This window comes from Semicossyphus pulcher, unplaced genomic scaffold (genome assembly GCF_022749685.1).
Source record: "Semicossyphus pulcher isolate SPU_LCO1_2020_fin unplaced genomic scaffold, fSemPul1.0.p SCAF_1, whole genome shotgun sequence".
Taxonomy (NCBI): domain Eukaryota; kingdom Metazoa; phylum Chordata; class Actinopteri; order Labriformes; family Labridae; genus Semicossyphus; species Semicossyphus pulcher.
In genome coordinates, this window is record NW_027211603.1 from 973,580 (window position 1) to 992,550 (window position 18,971).

The 18,971-nt window shown below is 39.0% G+C and overlaps 1 protein-coding gene across 1 annotated transcript; it reads right to left on the reverse strand.

Moving 5' to 3' along the window:
* Window positions 1–5,389: 5,389 nt before the first annotated feature.
* LOC138588849 (ras association domain-containing protein 8-like) lies at window positions 5,390–10,122 on the reverse strand. Its single transcript, XM_069659098.1, has 4 exons — window positions 10,033–10,122; window positions 7,246–7,299; window positions 6,566–6,595; window positions 5,390–6,049 (listed from the first exon to the last, which is right to left on the reverse strand). Exons 1-4 carry the CDS (start codon window positions 10,120–10,122, stop codon window positions 5,390–5,392), a joined length of 834 nt encoding a protein of 277 aa, XP_069515199.1.
* Window positions 10,123–18,971: the final 8,849 nt, after the last annotated feature.

Consider the following 18,971-nt stretch of genomic DNA (forward strand, 5'->3'; position numbering starts at 1 on the left):
TCACATGAAATGTTTCACAGTAAACCAGGATAAGGTGGTTTCAGACAAATTCATTTCAGAGGTCTTGTCTTTTTACAGCATAAATAGGAATACCGTTCTGTTTAATGGCTATGCGGAACCCTAATCCAAACTGATATATTATGACGTCACTGATGAACAACCGACCTAGTAGAAAATAAATAATAAAGTTTATAGGTGGAGGTGAATGTCCTTTCAGTTTGCCTCCATCAAATTGGATGATGTCAATGCTTGTATTGCTTTTAGCTCTTCTGTTGTTTTTATTGCCTTTACTGGTTTCTATCTCTCCTATTACTTTTACAGCTTTTATTTCTTTTTGCCTCATTTCCTTTCTTTTATCTCTTTTAGTTATTTTATTTTATTAACTCTTTCTACTTCTTCCTGCTTCGTCCCCTTGGTCTTGGTTGTGTGGGTTCTCCTGTTGCCTATTGGGTTTTGTGCTTTGCTTGTTCTGTGAGTTGCTTGTTTTGTGATTTGCAGGTTTTATGATCTGCTCGTTCTCTGCTTTGCTTTGCTTGCTTGGCTGTCAAAGCACTTTGTAAACTCTTGTTTTTAAAGGTGCTTTATAAATAAAGTTATATATAATAGTTAAGCAAATTTAAACAAATCTTCATAACTGAAATATTGAACAGATACAGAACAGAAGAACAAAAGGCTAAACTAGACTAATATCACTACTGTGTATCTTGTGTAATTAATATTATGTGGTTGTTACATTTTTTGTCTGGTTAGCTATAGGTATCTGTATTAAGTGTTACTTTGAATGCTTCGGCCTACACTGAATTGATATAGCTTATAGAAAAAAGGGTTAGGACTAGATAAGTTTTTTTTCACTTCATCCTACAGCCTTTTCGAACAGACTTTAGTTATGAATTGAGACTCTTTAGAAAGAATGCGGTTATTGTGATTTGCCTGAATGGTTTTTTTTCCTTTATGTTGCCATTTAAACATGTTCGAGATAAATAAATGAAAGAATCATTTTAAAAAGATGTTGAATTTGTATATAACTTAACTGTTTAATCTGCATTAAAGCTTAGCGTTGTACGTTATTTGCTGCAACCGATTTCCATCAATTGTTTTGACTAGAAAAATATGGAATAAACAAATAAAAAGTCGGAGTGGTGGTGATGTTGGCGCTGTTTTGACTCTTACCCAGATTAATTAAATGAATTCATCCTTGATGTGGATTGATAAACAAATCCAGAGGTTATTTCTCCAAAATACATAATTATTACTTTATTCATATAGAACTTTTATTAACTATATAGCTTCATTTATTCCTGCAAGAATAAGGAATATTTATTTCAAAGTTGTTATAATTGTGGTTTATTTGTTTGTTTTGTAGTTTACGTTGAGTAGGGCCTAAAGAGCAGAATGAGCAGCGAGATTTACATGTGAAAATGCTCTCGTTAAATAAGTTGAATAAAAATCTCCTTTATGTCAAACAGGTCATTAAAGTGAGTCGTTGAGCAATATTGTAGTAATTTGATTTCAGCTACATTTCTATGGGCCAAACAGAGTTTTGATCTGCCTGCTACATTACGTCTCCTTCAGAGATACGCTACTGCCCCTGGCAAATAGTAAGCTTTTATTTTGGGGACATTTAAGTACTTTTGTCTTGTCAGATTTGGAGGCTACAGTTGATACAGTACATTGATACAGTTGTGGATTCAGTTTGTTTACCTGCAGCTGGAGCAGATATACTAGCTACCATTAGTAAACTCAGTGGTTAAAAGTAACCAAGTACATTTACCCGAGTGCTGTACTTATGCATTAATATGAGGTACTTTACTTTCTGCTCCTTTTATAGGCTACTTCTAAAGTACTCAACTACATCTCAGAGATAGACTGTGTATTAAACTTTTTACCCCACTACATTTATCTTACAGCTTTTAGTTACTTTTCATATTAATAATCAACGTTTGATATATAGATAAACTATGTGTAAGAAAAAATGTATTGGTCACCCATGGGTCATTCAACAATTGCCACCCAGCTGCACTTAAAGCTACAGCAGGCAACATTATCTCATAAGAATTTGGTTAAAATAACACATTTTGATCGTTGCATTTCCCTAATAATATCAAATTGAAATGATGTTGACTTGTGATCTGTGACTGTGAGCGCCTGCCCCTTTGTATCGAGTTTGTTAAAAAAATTGTCCGGTCTAAATCAAACAACCAATCAGCGTTAGCTTTCACGTAGCCACGTCACATAACCAATGAGAGCGACTCTATACAAACTAGCATCGTCCGGCTTCTACCTGAAGTGTGTCAGCAGCTCGCATGCAGCGGTTGTGTCAGTTAGGAGCTGTGGCAACTTTCGGTAAATTTCTTTTTGTATTTTAGCTGCATTTTGTAGGATAAGGAATCGAATAAGAAAACCCTTATTGATCCCACAATGGGGAAATTTCCAGTGTTGAACAGCAGCAAAGAGACATGTCCACAGAATGTGCTATTTTTGCAGCAGTCAATGGCTAGTGCAGGTGCCTATGCCTGAAAAATAACTGTCAAAAGTGTCGAAAGATGTTTTGGGGCTTTAATCCTTTCGCAACAGCATATTAGGAATAACTACAGTTTTGCTGAAATCATCTGTTCTGTCCTGAATGCTTTGGTGTCAGTCTCGTGGTTGCTAAAGTTTGCCAAATGAATTTCCCTCAGGATCAATAAAGTACCTGTCTGTCTATCTATCAACCAATATCTGTTTCCTGTCTTACATTTAAACTGTTTTCTTTTTCACTTAGATGCTGTGATCAAAGCTGCGGGCGAGGACATTGACCCGTTTGGTAGGTTGGACCTCTTTTGTGAGTATTCTTTTTGGGAGTTGTAACGGTAGCTTAGAAACACATGATGTAATTCCGGCGAAAGACTTAGAGGCGAGCGGTTTGCTTCCTGTGCTGCCTTGCTGGGAGTTCACCCTCTCCTTCACTTCTTTGACCATGAGCCCCGTCACCTCCTCCGTGCTCCGGCAGCAGATGTCCTTTCGAACACCTCTGCATGAGTCAGTGACACCCAGAAACTTGTGGACTTGGTTTTCTGTGACTTGTTGAATCTAGGAGCTTCTGAATGATTTTGGCTGACTTTGCTGCAAGTCCCTCTTCTCCAATGCCTTATAAATGTATTTGGATAAGATCCACGCACATCTCGGAAACAATCTCTTTTATGTTTTTGTCGTGAGACCCGTTTTCCAAACTGTCCCGCTGTGCTGCCGCCAGCTTGTCCAGAAACATGTGGATGTGGGACTAAGGGTCTCTGTTGGGATGACTGAAATGCTAAGTTCCATCTTTTGTTTGTTGGGCTCCGCTTTGTTTCTTTTAGCTGAGTTCGCGTCTTTAAAATGAACTAAATGTTTTCTGACAGGCTGGAACTCATTCAACTTTGCCTTCGTAGGTTCAGGTGTCTGTTGTGATTCTGCTTCTGTGACGCACCTAGAAAAACTGAGCTTATTCTTGTAACTCTTATTTATAATTTTATTTGTCAAAGGTTCAGAAGTTTTTGGAATGTAATTCTTGGATATAAATAAACGTTTTAAGTTTTGAAATTGACAAAAGGGACCCAGACAATAAGATAATAACATTAACTGCCACCTGTTGAAACACGATGCATCACAAAAACTAAATATAATTTAGCAGAACATATACTTAAAGAATGTTTCGAGGGATTTTTATTACAACACAAGTTCTTTCAGGAATAAAATGTTTAATTTTGCTTCGAGTTAATCATTCTCAAGTGTTTCTTGAAAAACAGCCACATCACACACAACAAGCCCGCTGCCAGTTCAGAGAAGGCATAATGACGGGCAGAAGGGCAGTCTGTCTCCTGAAGGGGGCAGCTTGGGGACATTTTAAGAGGTGGACCAAATTTTCTCTTCATTGTTATAAAATGTACTTCTTATAATAATATAAGTACAAAATATGGTCCATATTATAGAGGATGTTTAAAGCTGCTACAAGCAGCTAAACTGGACTCATTATCTTTTGCACAAACCGATCTACATATTGAAATATTGATATCTTTATATGTTTATAGTTTATAGCGTGTGTGTTGTTCTGAGGCACGTGTTCGTACCTGGACTGGGCCAGGGGTTAGTTTAGTTTAAGTATTACACACTCATGTAAGGACTTCTTTGTCAGTGACACTAGGTGCAGGGGTGCTGTTTCACTTGTTGTTCGGTTCAGTTAGTCTCGTTTAGTTAGTCAGGTTTTATTTCTATTGTGTTTTACTTCACTCTAGGTTAGAGTCCTTCTTTGGTAAACTAAGTAATTAAAGTAATAAATATGTTTGATATTTCTATTTCAAGTTTTCTATCAAACATAATGAAAATGAAGTTATTCTAGAAATAATAAGGCCTAACATATTTAAACTTCTGGAAAATTGATAATGTATATAATGTAAGTGACATGTGCTTATGTCCCCTTATTTATAAATTCAATTGTTATAAAACCAAATGATTATGAAAACAACAATTGTCAGAAGACAAACAGCTCGCTCAGCCGATAGGCGGCTTCATTGAATGTTTGTCCCGGCCGCTCACAGTGGATGTGTGATGTGTTACACAGAAAAAAACCCTCAGAACATCACAGCTAGCACCCTAAATTAAAAAAAAAGCAGCGAGGCGTTTTAAGCTGCAACAATCACAGAAAAAGCTGTGAAATCCTGGAGGGACTGCATGAAGTCGTACTGCTGTATTCCAGGTTGTAAATGGTAAAAATAAAGGGCACCTGCTAATTGTTATCATTTAATCACTTCTCCATAGATGAGCAACCGATGAGACCATTGATGGTGAAGGAGGGAAATCTGTCGACATATCAAAGCACGACATATTTTATAACCCATTAGCTACCTTTAGACTATCGCTAATGCTAGCATCTAAGCACTTCCTTCATTATGTTAGCCAGTAAGCACGTTAACTAGTTAAGCGCTTTGACGCCCTCTAATGGAGCGCAAATAAACTGCATCATGAGCTGAACTGAAACAGTAAATACACACGAACCGTTTTCAAAAATAAAACAAACACTTTTAATAAATGTGAAAGTTTAATGATCAATAATTTACAAATCTGATCTCATGTCACAGGTTCAATTAAGATATATTCATTTTTGTGAATAGCATCAACATTATTTTTATCCACTCTATAATTTGAAGAGATAATCTGGCAGTGACTGACACACACACACACACACACACACACACACACAGTCAGACAGACAGACAGACAGACAGACAGGCGCACACACACACACACACACACACACACACACACACACACACACACACATAGACAGACAGACAGACAGACAGGCGCACACAGACACACACACACACACACACACACACACACACACACACACACACACACAATTTAGCATTGGCTAGCAGCTCGATCCTCTCCAGCTCCTCCATCTCATCCACTGTTGTGCTGTTTTGACCTTCAGGGCCTCCGTACTGACCAGATGTGAAGACATACCTCGTTCTGTGTTTATCTCATCCTGTAACTGTCTCTCCCAGTGTTCTCTGTTCATCAGCTCTGTCTGGTTCTGCGTCAGCCGCTGCTCCAGCTCCTCCAGTTCCCCGGCTGGGACCGGATTCAGACCAGCAGACGATCTGTCCCGCTCCCAAACATCCGTCTCCCTCTCCGGAGCTTGAAGCTGAATCTCCAGGTCTTCTAGCCTCTTCTGTTGCTGCAGAATCTGCCTAAACACCTCTTCTTTAGAGGAGGAAGAAGGAAGAGCATTGACAGTGTTAAAGGGATCAAGGAGAGACACCAGGGAAGCTCTTGGTTCCGGGGAGGCTCGAGGCGATGGAGACCAGGCCCTGTTTGATTTCATCCTCCTGGGACTTGTTGACGGACCCAAATTGAAGGTGAGAGCTTTGTGTGGCTTTGTGCGGCCTTTAAGGGGCTCTGGTTCTGATGGTCTGGGCAGAGGATGAGCCTCTCTGGTGGGTGTGTCCCTGCCATCACTGAGGCTGGGAGCCGTCCTCCGCAGAATTAACTGGACCTCTGCAGCCTGCTGCCCCAGCTGAGCCAGAAGCTGCAGAAAATACAAGCAGGAAGGGAAGGTCAGACCACAACATGAAACAGGACTGCAACCCAGGTCTGAAAGATGAACATCCTGTGTTGTTTTTCCCATCAATGGCTACTACTACTTCGCTAAACAGGACTTTCCCGTTCTTTTTACTACGTCACTTACAATACAGTAAGTTAGAGGCCCAATGTATCTCATGCAGAAGCTAAAATGCCAAACGGACTGTTTTTTTACCTGGGGTGGCACAAGAGAAAAGACTGTAGGATCATTTATATCAGGGTATATGCCTTTGGACGTGTGCTCAGCAAATCTCACAGACGGTCATTTATGGGGCGACACCTGCGAGCTAGTTCAGGCAGACAACTCGAGCTGCACTGATTTAATAATTGATATCGTCACTTCCACATCACCTGACAAACACTTCCTCCCAATTAGCGGTCTATTTTAGCTGCTTAAGATTTCCCGTCTCTCCCTCTGCTCTGTCATTGCCATCGCTGCCCTGCACCATTACTGCGCTCTTACTTTCAGCCCCACCACCACCCCAGCATCCACCTGCACGTCCGAATGGGGGGTTCAAGATGTTATCTCATCACTCCTCAATTTCAGCATGTAAAATAAATCGGCGAGGAGTGATGAGGTCGGAGCCTGGACGCCAAACACAAGCTGTGTTCTGCTGCTGCAACAAACATTTCAAACTATAACAAAGTGAGTTGTCTGACTGAAATATATTTCATGGTCAGAAACAAGAAAATCCATCTTTTGGTAAGTTCAAAACCTTTTTGGAAATTCCCGTCTACCTTTGACCGTCCTGTACCTGCGCCTCTGCTACCTGAGTGAGTGGGCACAGTCTATATACACATCTGGACTTCTACAGATGTCTCATCCCTGTATAAGTGTGATCTGAGTGTGTGATATGGAAACCAGTAAAACTTTTCCAGAATAAAACATAGGACTGTAACTCCGACCTTTGTCTTTATTCTAACAGACGTGTCATTGAGTTATTTCTAATCTTTGATCTAGACTACCTTTAGGGAAAGTCGGTATTCCTCCAAACCAAACCCTCTACAGATTCCTATCTGATAAAGCTCATTAGAATATGTGAACAAGCCTGTGTCGAAAGAAAAACTGAGCCACTTACCAACTGATTGTGCAAGAGCTATAACGACATCCTGGCAGGAAGTGTTCAGTGACAGGCCACACACCACTCTGACCACACCCTCCAGCCACACCTTCAGCTCCATCACTCTGTTCCAGCACTACAAGTGATCTGCAAGGAGACAGACGGAGACATCTGAAAACTGTATGTGTAATGCAATTTCAATAGAAAACAATATATATCCATTTAAAACATGAAATCAATACACGCATTAACCATTCAGGAAACAAGCTATGAAAAGACCCCAAAAATAAAATCCACACCACTGGAGTTTGGTGATGTAGGATATACATGTGAGGGTTTTACATTTGTCTCTAGTCAGAGGTTTAGTTTGTTGTTTCTTCTAGTTTTAATAAAGCTTGCTGGCAATATTGCAAATCAATGGACAGGACTGATATATTGCATTATTGAATTTTAATATTGTTTTTGCATCAAGTGATAAAGTACTTTGTTTTGCAGTGGAGGAACAACTACTCCGAGTCATTACCAAGTAAAACAGTCAAGAGCAAATATGCTCCTCCTGTGTGAAAAATTGTACTTAAAATATCAAAAGAAGGCTAGTTATTATGCAAATGACTTGACATGTATTAAATTGTAGTAAAATACAATATTTCTCTGAATTATAATAAAAATACATGAAATGTCCCCAGAAACCTCCAGAAGGGTTAGTGTCAGGTAAGTGCTCGAACAGCTGAGCTACAGATACACCCTGACTCTGACTTCTTTTTACCTTCACTGATTTTACAATCAAAGACCAATTTTGGGGCTCAGTAAAAGAGTTAAAAAATGTTTTTCATTAGTTGATTTTCGTTGATAGAGTCAAAGACTGTATTCACTGTTTCTTTTGCTGCGTTTTCAGAAAGTGTGAACCAACATTACATACATGTTTATTAAGTTTCCATTACTCTGTTGAAATATTTTGTGTGTAGCAGACTGTTACTATCAATCAAGCAATCAATCAAATTTTATTTGTATAACGCCGAATCATAACCCAAGTTATCTCAAGACACTTTAGAGCAGGTCTATACCGTACTCTTTGTTATGACTTACATAATGAAGAAAGAGCCAAAATAGAAATATAAAAAATGTAATGTATTTAAAATAATATATTGCCCCTGTAGATTTGTAGCTCTCAGCTCTTTTTATTCAAATGTTAAAAGTTAGGGTGGTGTGGTTGTCCAGAAAAGTCCGCTTAATTTAGCCTGCTAAACATAAAAATTGTCACGAAATATCAATAAAAACTAAACACACGTATTTATGTCTATAGATGTATGTATGTGTTTGGTGTTGCTTTAAACCGTCATACCTGAAATCAAAGCAAAACAACATTAAATGCAGCCTTTTACACTCTGGGATAAAATATATCACAACCGTTTAAATCTGTTTAACTTGCTCTCGTATGGATTACAGCACCACACGCTGTCTCTACAGAGCGACTACTGCCACCTGCTGGCGGACACAGAAACTGCACTAGAGCTACTGTAGCCGAGAGCAGGTGAGTTTTTCAGGGACTTAAATGTGCCAGAATGTATTTAAAGTAATTAGGACAAACAAATGATGAGGATGGGGACACTTTAGGGGGTTCATGGTATGAATACAATTTTAAATTAGTTGTAGGATATTTAAACCAGTACTGTTATACCTTAACACTAACGCATATTTAACACTCAAGTTTCAAGTTGTGATTTCAGTTATTTTTTTGAGTAGGGCAACTGACATGAAAGAAATTACATTAGTGTCTATTTTGAAATTTTTATCACATTTTATTGTTAAAAATATTAAAGACAATATTCCACTTTTATTACTAACTTAACCTGCACATTAAAAATACAAATAAACAATACAGCACACTTATAGTTACAGTAAAAATGGCCAAAAAACCCCAAATATATAAGCAAGTTTAACTTTGATGCAGCTGAATTTGACAAAATGTTTAAAAGTGTGTTTTTAAAAATGTAAGCTGCACATTGAGGCTCTACTCTTTATTTACCATTGCCATGGGGAGTAATATTATCTGCACTTGATTATGTTTTCATTTCCCAGCCACGAGAATCAATGAAATATGCTTTTTGCTTAACAACAGACATAACAATTGACAGGCTATATGATTTAGTAATAAACTAATGATGTACTGTATCTATAATGAAACAATGTTGACACCATAAACTGAGAATCTGAGCAGTTTTTTTTAAAGATAAAATCACAATGATATTGCTTTAAATCATTTGAATATTCAGTTTGACCCGTTGCTTCTTTTTTGGTTTTGATTTCTTCTATCAACATTTTTTTACACTTTTATAACTTTACTAATGTTTCAAAGCCCATTTCGGTTGTCAAAAGGCCTCTGACAAGATTGAATGTGTCGGCTGTAAAATATGAGGAGAGTTCCCCCCCCCAAGTGTGATCGTTTGTCAGACACAGAGGCAAAAACCAAAATATATTTAATGCTGCTGCTGACACAGCCAACAACATGTTCACATCTAAGTTCTAGAACCGTTTCTAGTGTTTTATTTAAATACACATTGTAGATCACTGACAACTCTACAGTTTTTAATGCAAACAAAGATATTGTATGAGAAATTTAAGTTTTCAAATTTCATTTTTATTTTTTCACATTTTTTAATTGAATTTTTTAGGCAAATTATTTTAAGTGTGGGAAGAAACCAAGTGTGGCTGGTAGCACAGAGAAGAAGCTGGACATGATACAGGACTTCATTTTGATTAGATTTTTTCAGATTTTTTAATTTAACTTTTTTTTGCTAAATTATTTTAACTGTGGGAAGAAACCGAAGCGCTCGGAGTAAACCCATGCCTACACAGGGAGCCTCCTCACAGCAATGGGGTCAAGGCTCTGATGTGAACCTTCACCTCCTTGCTGCGAGTTAAACACTGACGCCCTCTGGGGCCTGAAGTCCTGCATCATGTCCCACCTACCCAAAGAAAAAACCCATGATGACTAGCTACGTTGGAACATGGCAGTGAACGGCTTGGCCACGGTCTTAAAGACGGATCGGAAGAACCCTTTGATGCCGGTTTTCTTCTTTGGAGCCTCCAGATGTCTCTTTAAGGTTCCCACTATGTGCTGCATGACCGTCTGTTGCTGCAGCAGCATGCTCCTCCAGATCTCCTCTGCACCTAGATCTTTACACAGCTCCTTGTACACTGCCTTCGAAGTCTTATTAATGCTGTCAATACTAAGACTGACCTCGATCTTGGAGCCTTCCATCTCTGCCATGAGCAGCTCTGTCATTATTCGGAGGTCTTCTTTGAAGATGTCATTGGGCTGGTAAAGCTTAAGTTTTTTAAGAATCTGATATGCCAGCCCTGACACCATAACCTCACAGGTCAGTTTGTCCCATTTTAGTCCTTCCGTCTCACCTGTTGCTGGCTGTGCTGTCTCCTTTGCTTTGTCAATGACAGCTGGCTCATCAGTGACAGAAGCTGGTGCTGCGGTTAACAGGGGTGTCGTCTGCGTTTCTTCCTGTAACCAAGAAGCTTTACGTCCTGAGAGACTTTTCACAACTCCCTCAATCAGCCTCAGAGCACCAGTAGACGGGTGTGTACTCCTCTCATACTTCCCCGCCTGCTGGTTGAGCCAGTTCCACATCAGCTTCATAAGCCTGTCGAATTCGGTGCGAATAAAACCCATGATGTGCACCTTTTGTTTCTTCTGTGGGTTCAGGTTATTGAATATGAATTCACCCAGCATCTTCTGTGTGAATTCATGCAGACCGTTAGTGATGTCTCTGGCCATTCTCCTGAACAGACACATCACATCTGTGCCCGCTCTCCCGTCCTGTTCTTCTTCTGGTGGGATCATGTCCTCCACCAGGCAGTCCACGCCGTCGATTAGCAGCTTCATCGATGTTTTGTCTTTCTTTGGTAAGATGTCTTGGAACACTCTCTGAAGCTTTGCCACGACGTTGAGGATTGACTTCTTGGCAAACTTTTGGATGAAAAAGGCCTCTATTCTTCTCAACACCTTTGTCCAGCAGGATGTTGGTTCAGATGAGATCACTGACACACATCTCCAGTGAGGTGGGTCTTCAGACTCCAGTTCAGCGTTGGCCATAATAACTTCCACAATGTCAGAAGCTGCCTGGTCTGTGTCTTTGTCAGAGCTGGACACAAGCAGGCCTAACTCTTCCTTTGAAACCTCATTATCACCATCAAAGACAGCGATATCATTTGTTTGGGCCTCCAGGATTGACTTGATTCTTTTAAAAGCTGTGGCTTTCAAGCTTTTCATGGGAAGAGTCCTTGGTGATTCATCCTCCACCAGTGGCGTTACGGGGGTCTGATATGACCCCCTGGTTACATCCAGCTCCTCCTCCTTCTCCTCCTGCTGCTGTGTCTCTGGTTCCTCTGATGTCTGAGATTCATCTTCGTCACTTGACTCAGGCAGGAATGACATATTCTTTTTTATATTTTCCAGAATATTCATAACGCATTTTGCAATTTTCTTCAGTCTTCGGGTGAAAGCCTTGGACACGCCGCCCCGCTCGGAATTCACCCTCTCCGTCACTTCTGTGACCACGAGCTCTGTCACCTCCTCCGTGCTCCGGCAGCGGATGTCCTCTCGAACACCCAACACCTCCGCGAGAGTCAATGGAATAGAGTCACCCACACACTCGCGGACTTGGTCCTCCGTGACGCTCTTCTGGGATTTGCTGGATCCACAAGAGCCTTTTGCAGTTTTCGGCCGACTCTGCAGTGAGTTCCTCTTCTGCACCATCTCATGAATGTATTTGGATAATATGCTAATAATATCCACAACCATTTCAGAAACTATCTCTTTTACCTTTGTTCCGTGGGATCCACTCTCCAGATCGACCCCCTGTTCCACCGTCAGCTTGTCCAGAAACCTGATGACAATCGGACGAAGTGTCTCGGTTGGAATGCCTGGAATGTGGAGTTCCATCTCCTCTTGTGTGTTTTGGCTCTGCATTGTTTTTTTTTAGTTGAGTTCGTGTCTTTGAAACGATGCAGACTAGTTGCTGCCGTGAGAGCTAAGGGGATCCCTTTAAACAAATAAACAAATGTATGTCTTCTGACAGGCTGGAACTAAAATAACTTCTGCTGTTGTGACGCACTGAGAAAAACGGACCTGTACACCACTTCAGTTTATAACATTTCACTTCAAAGGCTGGCTTTGATGTCTTGACGTTGACGATGACGTCATTGGGAAAGTTCTTAGAATGTAATTCTAATATGGTTGGACTGTCATGACGTCATATAAAATGGCTTTTTTTTTTTTAAATTAAAAAAATATATATATTTATTTATTTTTAAACTTTATTGAGATTTGAAATTGACAAAAGGGATCCAGATAGTAATGTTATATTAACTTCTATCTGATGAAACATGATGTATCACAGAAACTAAATATAATTGTGTGAAGTGTATCAGTGAAGGAAGTTCTTAAGAAAATGTTTTGCTTTATTTAATTTTTTTTCTCATGTGTTGAACATTCCAAAAAGGCACAGTTCTGAACAGACAGTTTTTGTATTTATTCAAATCCAAACAAAACCAGGACCACAGACTCCTTCAGTTTGATCAGTTCATAGAAGGCATTAAGATAAGTCTCCAGAGGGGGGCAGTAAAGGGGCACTTAAGGTAGTGGACCAATTGTCATCCTTATTGCTCTAAAATTAACTGTCTAAGGAAGCTTAAAGAATAATGACCCCTCCCAAAAAATGGACTTTAATTTCCTAAAACAGCAAACATGCCTATGCGGGTGTACTGTGAAAAAAATGTGGTTTAACCAGGGAAGTTTTTACCCATTTTTACAGCATTATTTGCCCCCATGTGGGTTTTCTGTTGGCGGCCCACAGAAAGCCTTCTTGTCACAGAACTAATGAAGCAAATCTCTCTTTCATATAGCCTATTTATAGTAATATATCACATATTGTAAAAAACAAACAAAAAAAAAGGCCCTCTGTTGCAGTTCATAATTGTCAGAAGATCACCGGGGGAGCTTCCCACTGGGGCCTGAAGTGTAACAGTTATGTTAACCACAGATCTTTTAATTAAGTCCTGTCCTTTTCTTTTGTGCTTTCTTTATTGTCACTTATGAACCTCAACTGTCAAGGGAGAATGTGGCACACACTCACTATCCCTTCTGCATGTGTGTCTCCCTTACGTCACAGAGATGTGTGTGCATGTGTAAATTGTCCCAAGATGAATGAAAGTTCATGGTGAATGAGATGCTTGAATGCTGCTGTCCGCTATTTTAACTGGCGTTGTGGCGTTATTTTTGGCATACTGCACATTTTGCTTTTGTTTGCATACTGCATACTTTATATAGTAGGCTACATGTTGGAGCCAAAATGTGATTTTTTTCTGTCTTTCATTTCTCCTGCCATGAGAACTTCTGTTACTTAGATCGTTTGTGGGGATCATTTTGTATTTATTTGGAATTTGGTAACTGAACACTAATTGGAGCCTTGTTCTGTATAGGGCTTCAGGTGATTGCTGGCAGGTGTGGATTGAAGCAAACAGTTTTGGACGGATTATTGGACATTGTGATTTCTGAAAACGTGTTTAATAATAGGATGTGATATTTTAAAGGGAAGAAATATGTGGACATTCGATCTGTTACTTTGGCTGGAGCACGAGTCCGAAACTTCCACAACTTGCACCTCAACGTTAGTGTCTATTTAGATAAAAATGAGTTTGTATAAATTAGGCACTAACTACATTTTAGCCAAATCAGTATGTACTGCTAGTATAGTATGGAATTTGGAGTTTTTATAGATGCTCACGTCATAAGAAAGCTCCTGGACCCTGTGAGGAGTAACTGCAGATGTTCCCTGAAGCTTGGATCTGGGCATCCTCCAGGCAGACCACCATGGTGGACAGTTTTAAAGTCCAGCCTGAAATCCAACTTCAGCCTCGACTGTTTTCCTCCTTTGTCCCTTTGCTTCAGGTAACATCACATGAGCCTGTGAGTACAACATTTTATTGTTCTAACAAGACTATGAGTCATTCTGGTTTAGTTGTGTTGTTGATTTATATTTTGGTGTTTTGATATCATGTCCTTTTTTCCTCGGTCACTTTGTCTCTTGTTGTCATGAGTTCTTATTGTTTAGTTTGTATATTGTGTTCCTGTCTTGGTTTAGTCTGGTTTAGTTGTGCATTTCATGTAGAGAATTTCCTGTTTTACTTTGTAGTCCTGTCAGTCCTGAGTTTGGTTCCTAGTGTTTCCTGTTTTATTTTGTAGTTCTTGCCCCTTGTATGTCATGTCTTGTTTTACTTCCCTCTGTTGTTGTGTTTCCCGCCTTTCAGATTGTTTTCACCTGCCCTTGATTGTCTCACCTGTGTCTAATTAGCTTCACCTCCCAAGTTTATTTAGTCTTTGTGCTCCCTTGTGTCAGTGTCGGTTCGTCGTCATCTTTATCCCCAATCTTTGTCAGTGATCCTGTTACCCGAACCTGTACCTGGACTTTCTTGTGACTCGCTATGTTTCTGTTGGATTTTTGGTTTTGCCTTTCAGTTGGATATTTTTGTTGGATTTCTACCTCATTTCCTTTCTTTTATCTCTTTTAGTTATTTTATTTTATTAACTCTTTCTACTTCTTCCTGCTTCGTCCCCTTGGTCTTGGTTGTGTGGGTTCTCCTGTTGCCTATTGGGTTTTGTGCTTTGCTTGTTCTGTGAGTTGCTTGTTTTGTGATTTGCAGGTTTTATGATCTGCTCGTTCTCTGCTTTGCTTTGCTTGCTTGGCTGTCAAAGCACTTTGTAAACTCTTGTTTTTAAAGGTGCTTTATAAATAAAGTTATATATAATAGTTAAGCAAATTTAAACAAATCTTCATAACTGAAATATTGAACAGATACAGAACAGAAGAACAAAAGGCTAAACTAGACTAATATCACTACTGTGTATCTTGTGTAATTAATATTATGTGGTTGTTACATTTTTTGTCTGGTTAGCTATAGGTATCTGTATTAAGTGTTACTTTGAATGCTTCGGCCTACACTGAATTGATATAGCTTATAGAAAAAAGGGTTAGGACTAGATAAGTTTTTTTTCACTTCATCCTACAGCCTTTTCGAACAGACTTTAGTTATGAATTGAGACTCTTTAGAAAGAATGCGGTTATTGTGATTTGCCTGAATGGTTTTTTTTCCTTTATGTTGCCATTTAAACATGTTCGAGATAAATAAATGAAAGAATCATTTTAAAAAGATGTTGAATTTGTATATAACTTAACTGTTTAATCTGCATTAAAGCTTAGCGTTGTACGTTATTTGCTGCAACCGATTTCCATCAATTGTTTTGACTAGAAAAATATGGAATAAACAAATAAAAAGTCGGAGTGGTGGTGATGTTGGCGCTGTTTTGACTCTTACCCAGATTAATTAAATGAATTCATCCTTGATGTGGATTGATAAACAAATCCAGAGGTTATTTCTCCAAAATACATAATTATTACTTTATTCATATAGAACTTTTATTAACTATATAGCTTCATTTATTCCTGCAAGAATAAGGAATATTTATTTCAAAGTTGTTATAATTGTGGTTTATTTGTTTGTTTTGTAGTTTACGTTGAGTAGGGCCTAAAGAGCAGAATGAGCAGCGAGATTTACATGTGAAAATGCTCTCGTTAAATAAGTTGAATAAAAATCTCCTTTATGTCAAACAGGTCATTAAAGTGAGTCGTTGAGCAATATTGTAGTAATTTGATTTCAGCTACATTTCTATGGGCCAAACAGAGTTTTGATCTGCCTGCTACATTACGTCTCCTTCAGAGATACGCTACTGCCCCTGGCAAATAGTAAGCTTTTATTTTGGGGACATTTAAGTACTTTTGTCTTGTCAGATTTGGAGGCTACAGTTGATACAGTACATTGTTACAGTTGTGGATTCAGTTTGTTTACCTGCAGCTGGAGCAGATATACTAGCTACCATTAGTAAACTCAGTGGTTAAAAGTAACCAAGTACATTTACCCGAGTGCTGTACTTATGCATTAATATGAGGTACTTTACTTTCTGCTCCTTTTATAGGCTACTTCTAAAGTACTCAACTACATCTCAGAGATAGACTGTGTATTAAACTTTTTACCCCACTACATTTATCTTACAGCTTTTAGTTACTTTTCATATTAATAATCAACGTTTGATATATAGATAAACTATGTGTAAGAAAAAATGTATTGGTCACCCATGGGTCATTCAACAATTGCCACCCAGCTGCACTTAAAGCTACAGCAGGCAACATTATCTCATAAGAATTTGGTTAAAATAACACATTTTGATCGTTGCATTTCCCTAATAATATCAAATTGAAATGATGTTGACTTGTGATCTGTGACTGTGAGCGCCTGCCCCTTTGTATCGAGTTTGTTAAAAAAATTGTCCGGTCTAAATCAAACAACCAATCAGCGTTAGCTTTCACGTAGCCACGTCACATAACCAATGAGAGCGACTCTATACAAACTAGCATCGTCCGGCTTCTACCTGAAGTGTGTCAGCAGCTCGCATGCAGCGGTTGTGTCAGTTAGGAGCTGTGGCAACTTTCGGTAAATTTCTTTTTGTATTTTAGCTGCATTTTGTAGGATAAGGAATCGAATAAGAAAACCCTTATTGATCCCACAATGGGGAAATTTCCAGTGTTGAACAGCAGCAAAGAGACATGTCCACAGAATGTGCTATTTTTGCAGCAGTCAATGGCTAGTGCAGGTGCCTATGCCTGAAAAATAACTGTCAAAAGTGTCGAAAGATGTTTTGGGGCTTTAATCCTTTCGCAACAGCATATTAGGAATAACTACAGTTTTGCTGAAATCATCTGTTCTGTCCTGAATGCTTTGGTGTCAGTCTCGTGGTTGCTAAAGTTTGCCAAATGAATTTCCCTCAGGATCAATAAAGTACCTGTCTGTCTATCTATCAACCAATATCTGTTTCCTGTCTTACATTTAAACTGTTTTCTTTTTCACTTAGATGCTGTGATCAAAGCTGCGGGCGAGGACATTGACCCGTTTGGTAGGTTGGACCTCTTTTGTGAGTATTCTTTTTGGGAGTTGTAACGGTAGCTTAGAAACACATGATGTAATTCCGGCGAAAGACTTAGAGGCGAGCGGTTTGCTTCCTGTGCTGCCTTGCTGGGAGTTCACCCTCTCCTTCACTTCTTTGACCATGAGCCCCGTCACCTCCTCCGTGCTCCGGCAGCAGATGTCCTTTCGAACACCTCTGCATGAGTCAGTGACACCCAGAAACTTGTGGACTTGGTTTTCTGTGACTTGTTGAATCTAGGAGCTTCTGAATGATTTTGGCTGACTTTGCTGCAAGTCCCTCTTCTCCAATGCCTTATAAATGTATTTGGATAAGATCCACGCACATCTCGGAAACAATCTCTTTTATGTTTTTTGTCGTGAGACCCGTTTTCCAAACTGTCCCGCTGTGCTGCCGCCAGCTTGTCCAGAAACATGTGGATGTGGGACTAAGGGTCTCTGTTGGGTTGACTGAAATGCTAAGTTCCATCTTTTGTTTGTTGGGCTCCGCTTTGTTTCTTTTAGCTGAGTTCGCGTCTTTAAAATGAACTAAATGTTTTCTGACAGGCTGGAACTCATTCAACTTTGCCTTCGTAGGTTCAGGTGTCTGTTGTGATTCTGCTTCTGTGACGCACCTAGAAAAACTGAGCTTATTCTTGTAACTCTTATTTATAATTTTATTTGTCAAAGGTTCAGAAGTTTTTGGAATGTAATTCTTGGATATAAATAAACGTTTTAAGTTTTGAAATTGACAAAAGGGACCCAGACAATAAGATAATAACATTAACTGCCACCTGTTGAAACACGATGCATCACAAAAACTAAATATAATTTAGCAGAACATATACTTAAAGAATGTTTCGAGGGATTTTTATTACAACACAAGTTCTTTCAGGAATAAAATGTTTAATTTTGCTTCGAGTTAATCATTCTCAAGTGTTTCTTGAAAAACAGCCACATCACACACAACAAGCCCGCTGCCAGTTCAGAGAAGGCATAATGACGGGCAGAAGGGCAGTCTGTCTCCTGAAGGGGGCAGCTTGGGGACATTTTAAGAGGTGGACCAAATTTTCTCTTCATTGTTATAAAATGTACTTCTTATAATAATATAAGTACAAAATATGGTCCATATTATAGAGGATGTTTAAAGCTGCTACAAGCAGCTAAACTGGACTCATTATCTTTTGCACAAACCGATCTACATATTGAAATATTGATATCTTTATATGTTTATAGTTTATAGCGTGTGTGTTGTTCTGAGGCACGTGTTCGTACCTGGACTGGGCCAGGGGTTAGTTTAGTTTAAGTATTACACACTCATGTAAGGACTTCTTTGTCAGTGACACTAGGTGCAGGGGTGCTGTTTCACTTGTTGTTCGGTTCAGTTAGTCTCGTTTAGTTAGTCAGGTTTTATTTCTATTGTGTTTTACTTCACTCTAGGTTAGAGTCCTTCTTTGGTAAACTAAGTAATTAAAGTAATAAATATGTTTGATATTTCTATTTCAAGTTTTCTATCAAACATAATGAAAATGAAGTTATTCTAGAAATAATAAGGCCTAACATATTTAAACTTCTGGAAAATTGATAATGTATATAATGTAAGTGACATGTGCTTATGTCCCCTTATTTATAAATTCAATTGTTATAAAACCAAATGATTATGAAAACAACAATTGTCAGAAGACAAACAGCTCGCTCAGCCGATAGGCGGCTTCATTGAGTGTTTGTCCCGGCCGCTCACAGTGGATGTGTGATGTGTTACACAGAAAAAAACCCTCA

Bases quoted from the DNA above. Each gene is read 5' to 3' on its own strand.
- LOC138588849 (XM_069659098.1), bottom strand. From the start codon at position 10,122: ATGATGCAGGACTTCAGGCCCCAGAGGGCGTCAGTGTTTAACTCGCAG. The intron at 7,300-10,032 runs GTGAGGAGGCTC...GATCACTTGTAG, and splicing joins AGAGCCTTGACCCCATTGCT to TGCTGGAACAGAGTGATGGA. The intron at 6,596-7,245 runs GTGTGTGGCCTG...TCGGACGTGCAG, and splicing joins TGGAGGGTGTGGTCAGAGTG to GTGGATGCTGGGGTGGTGGT.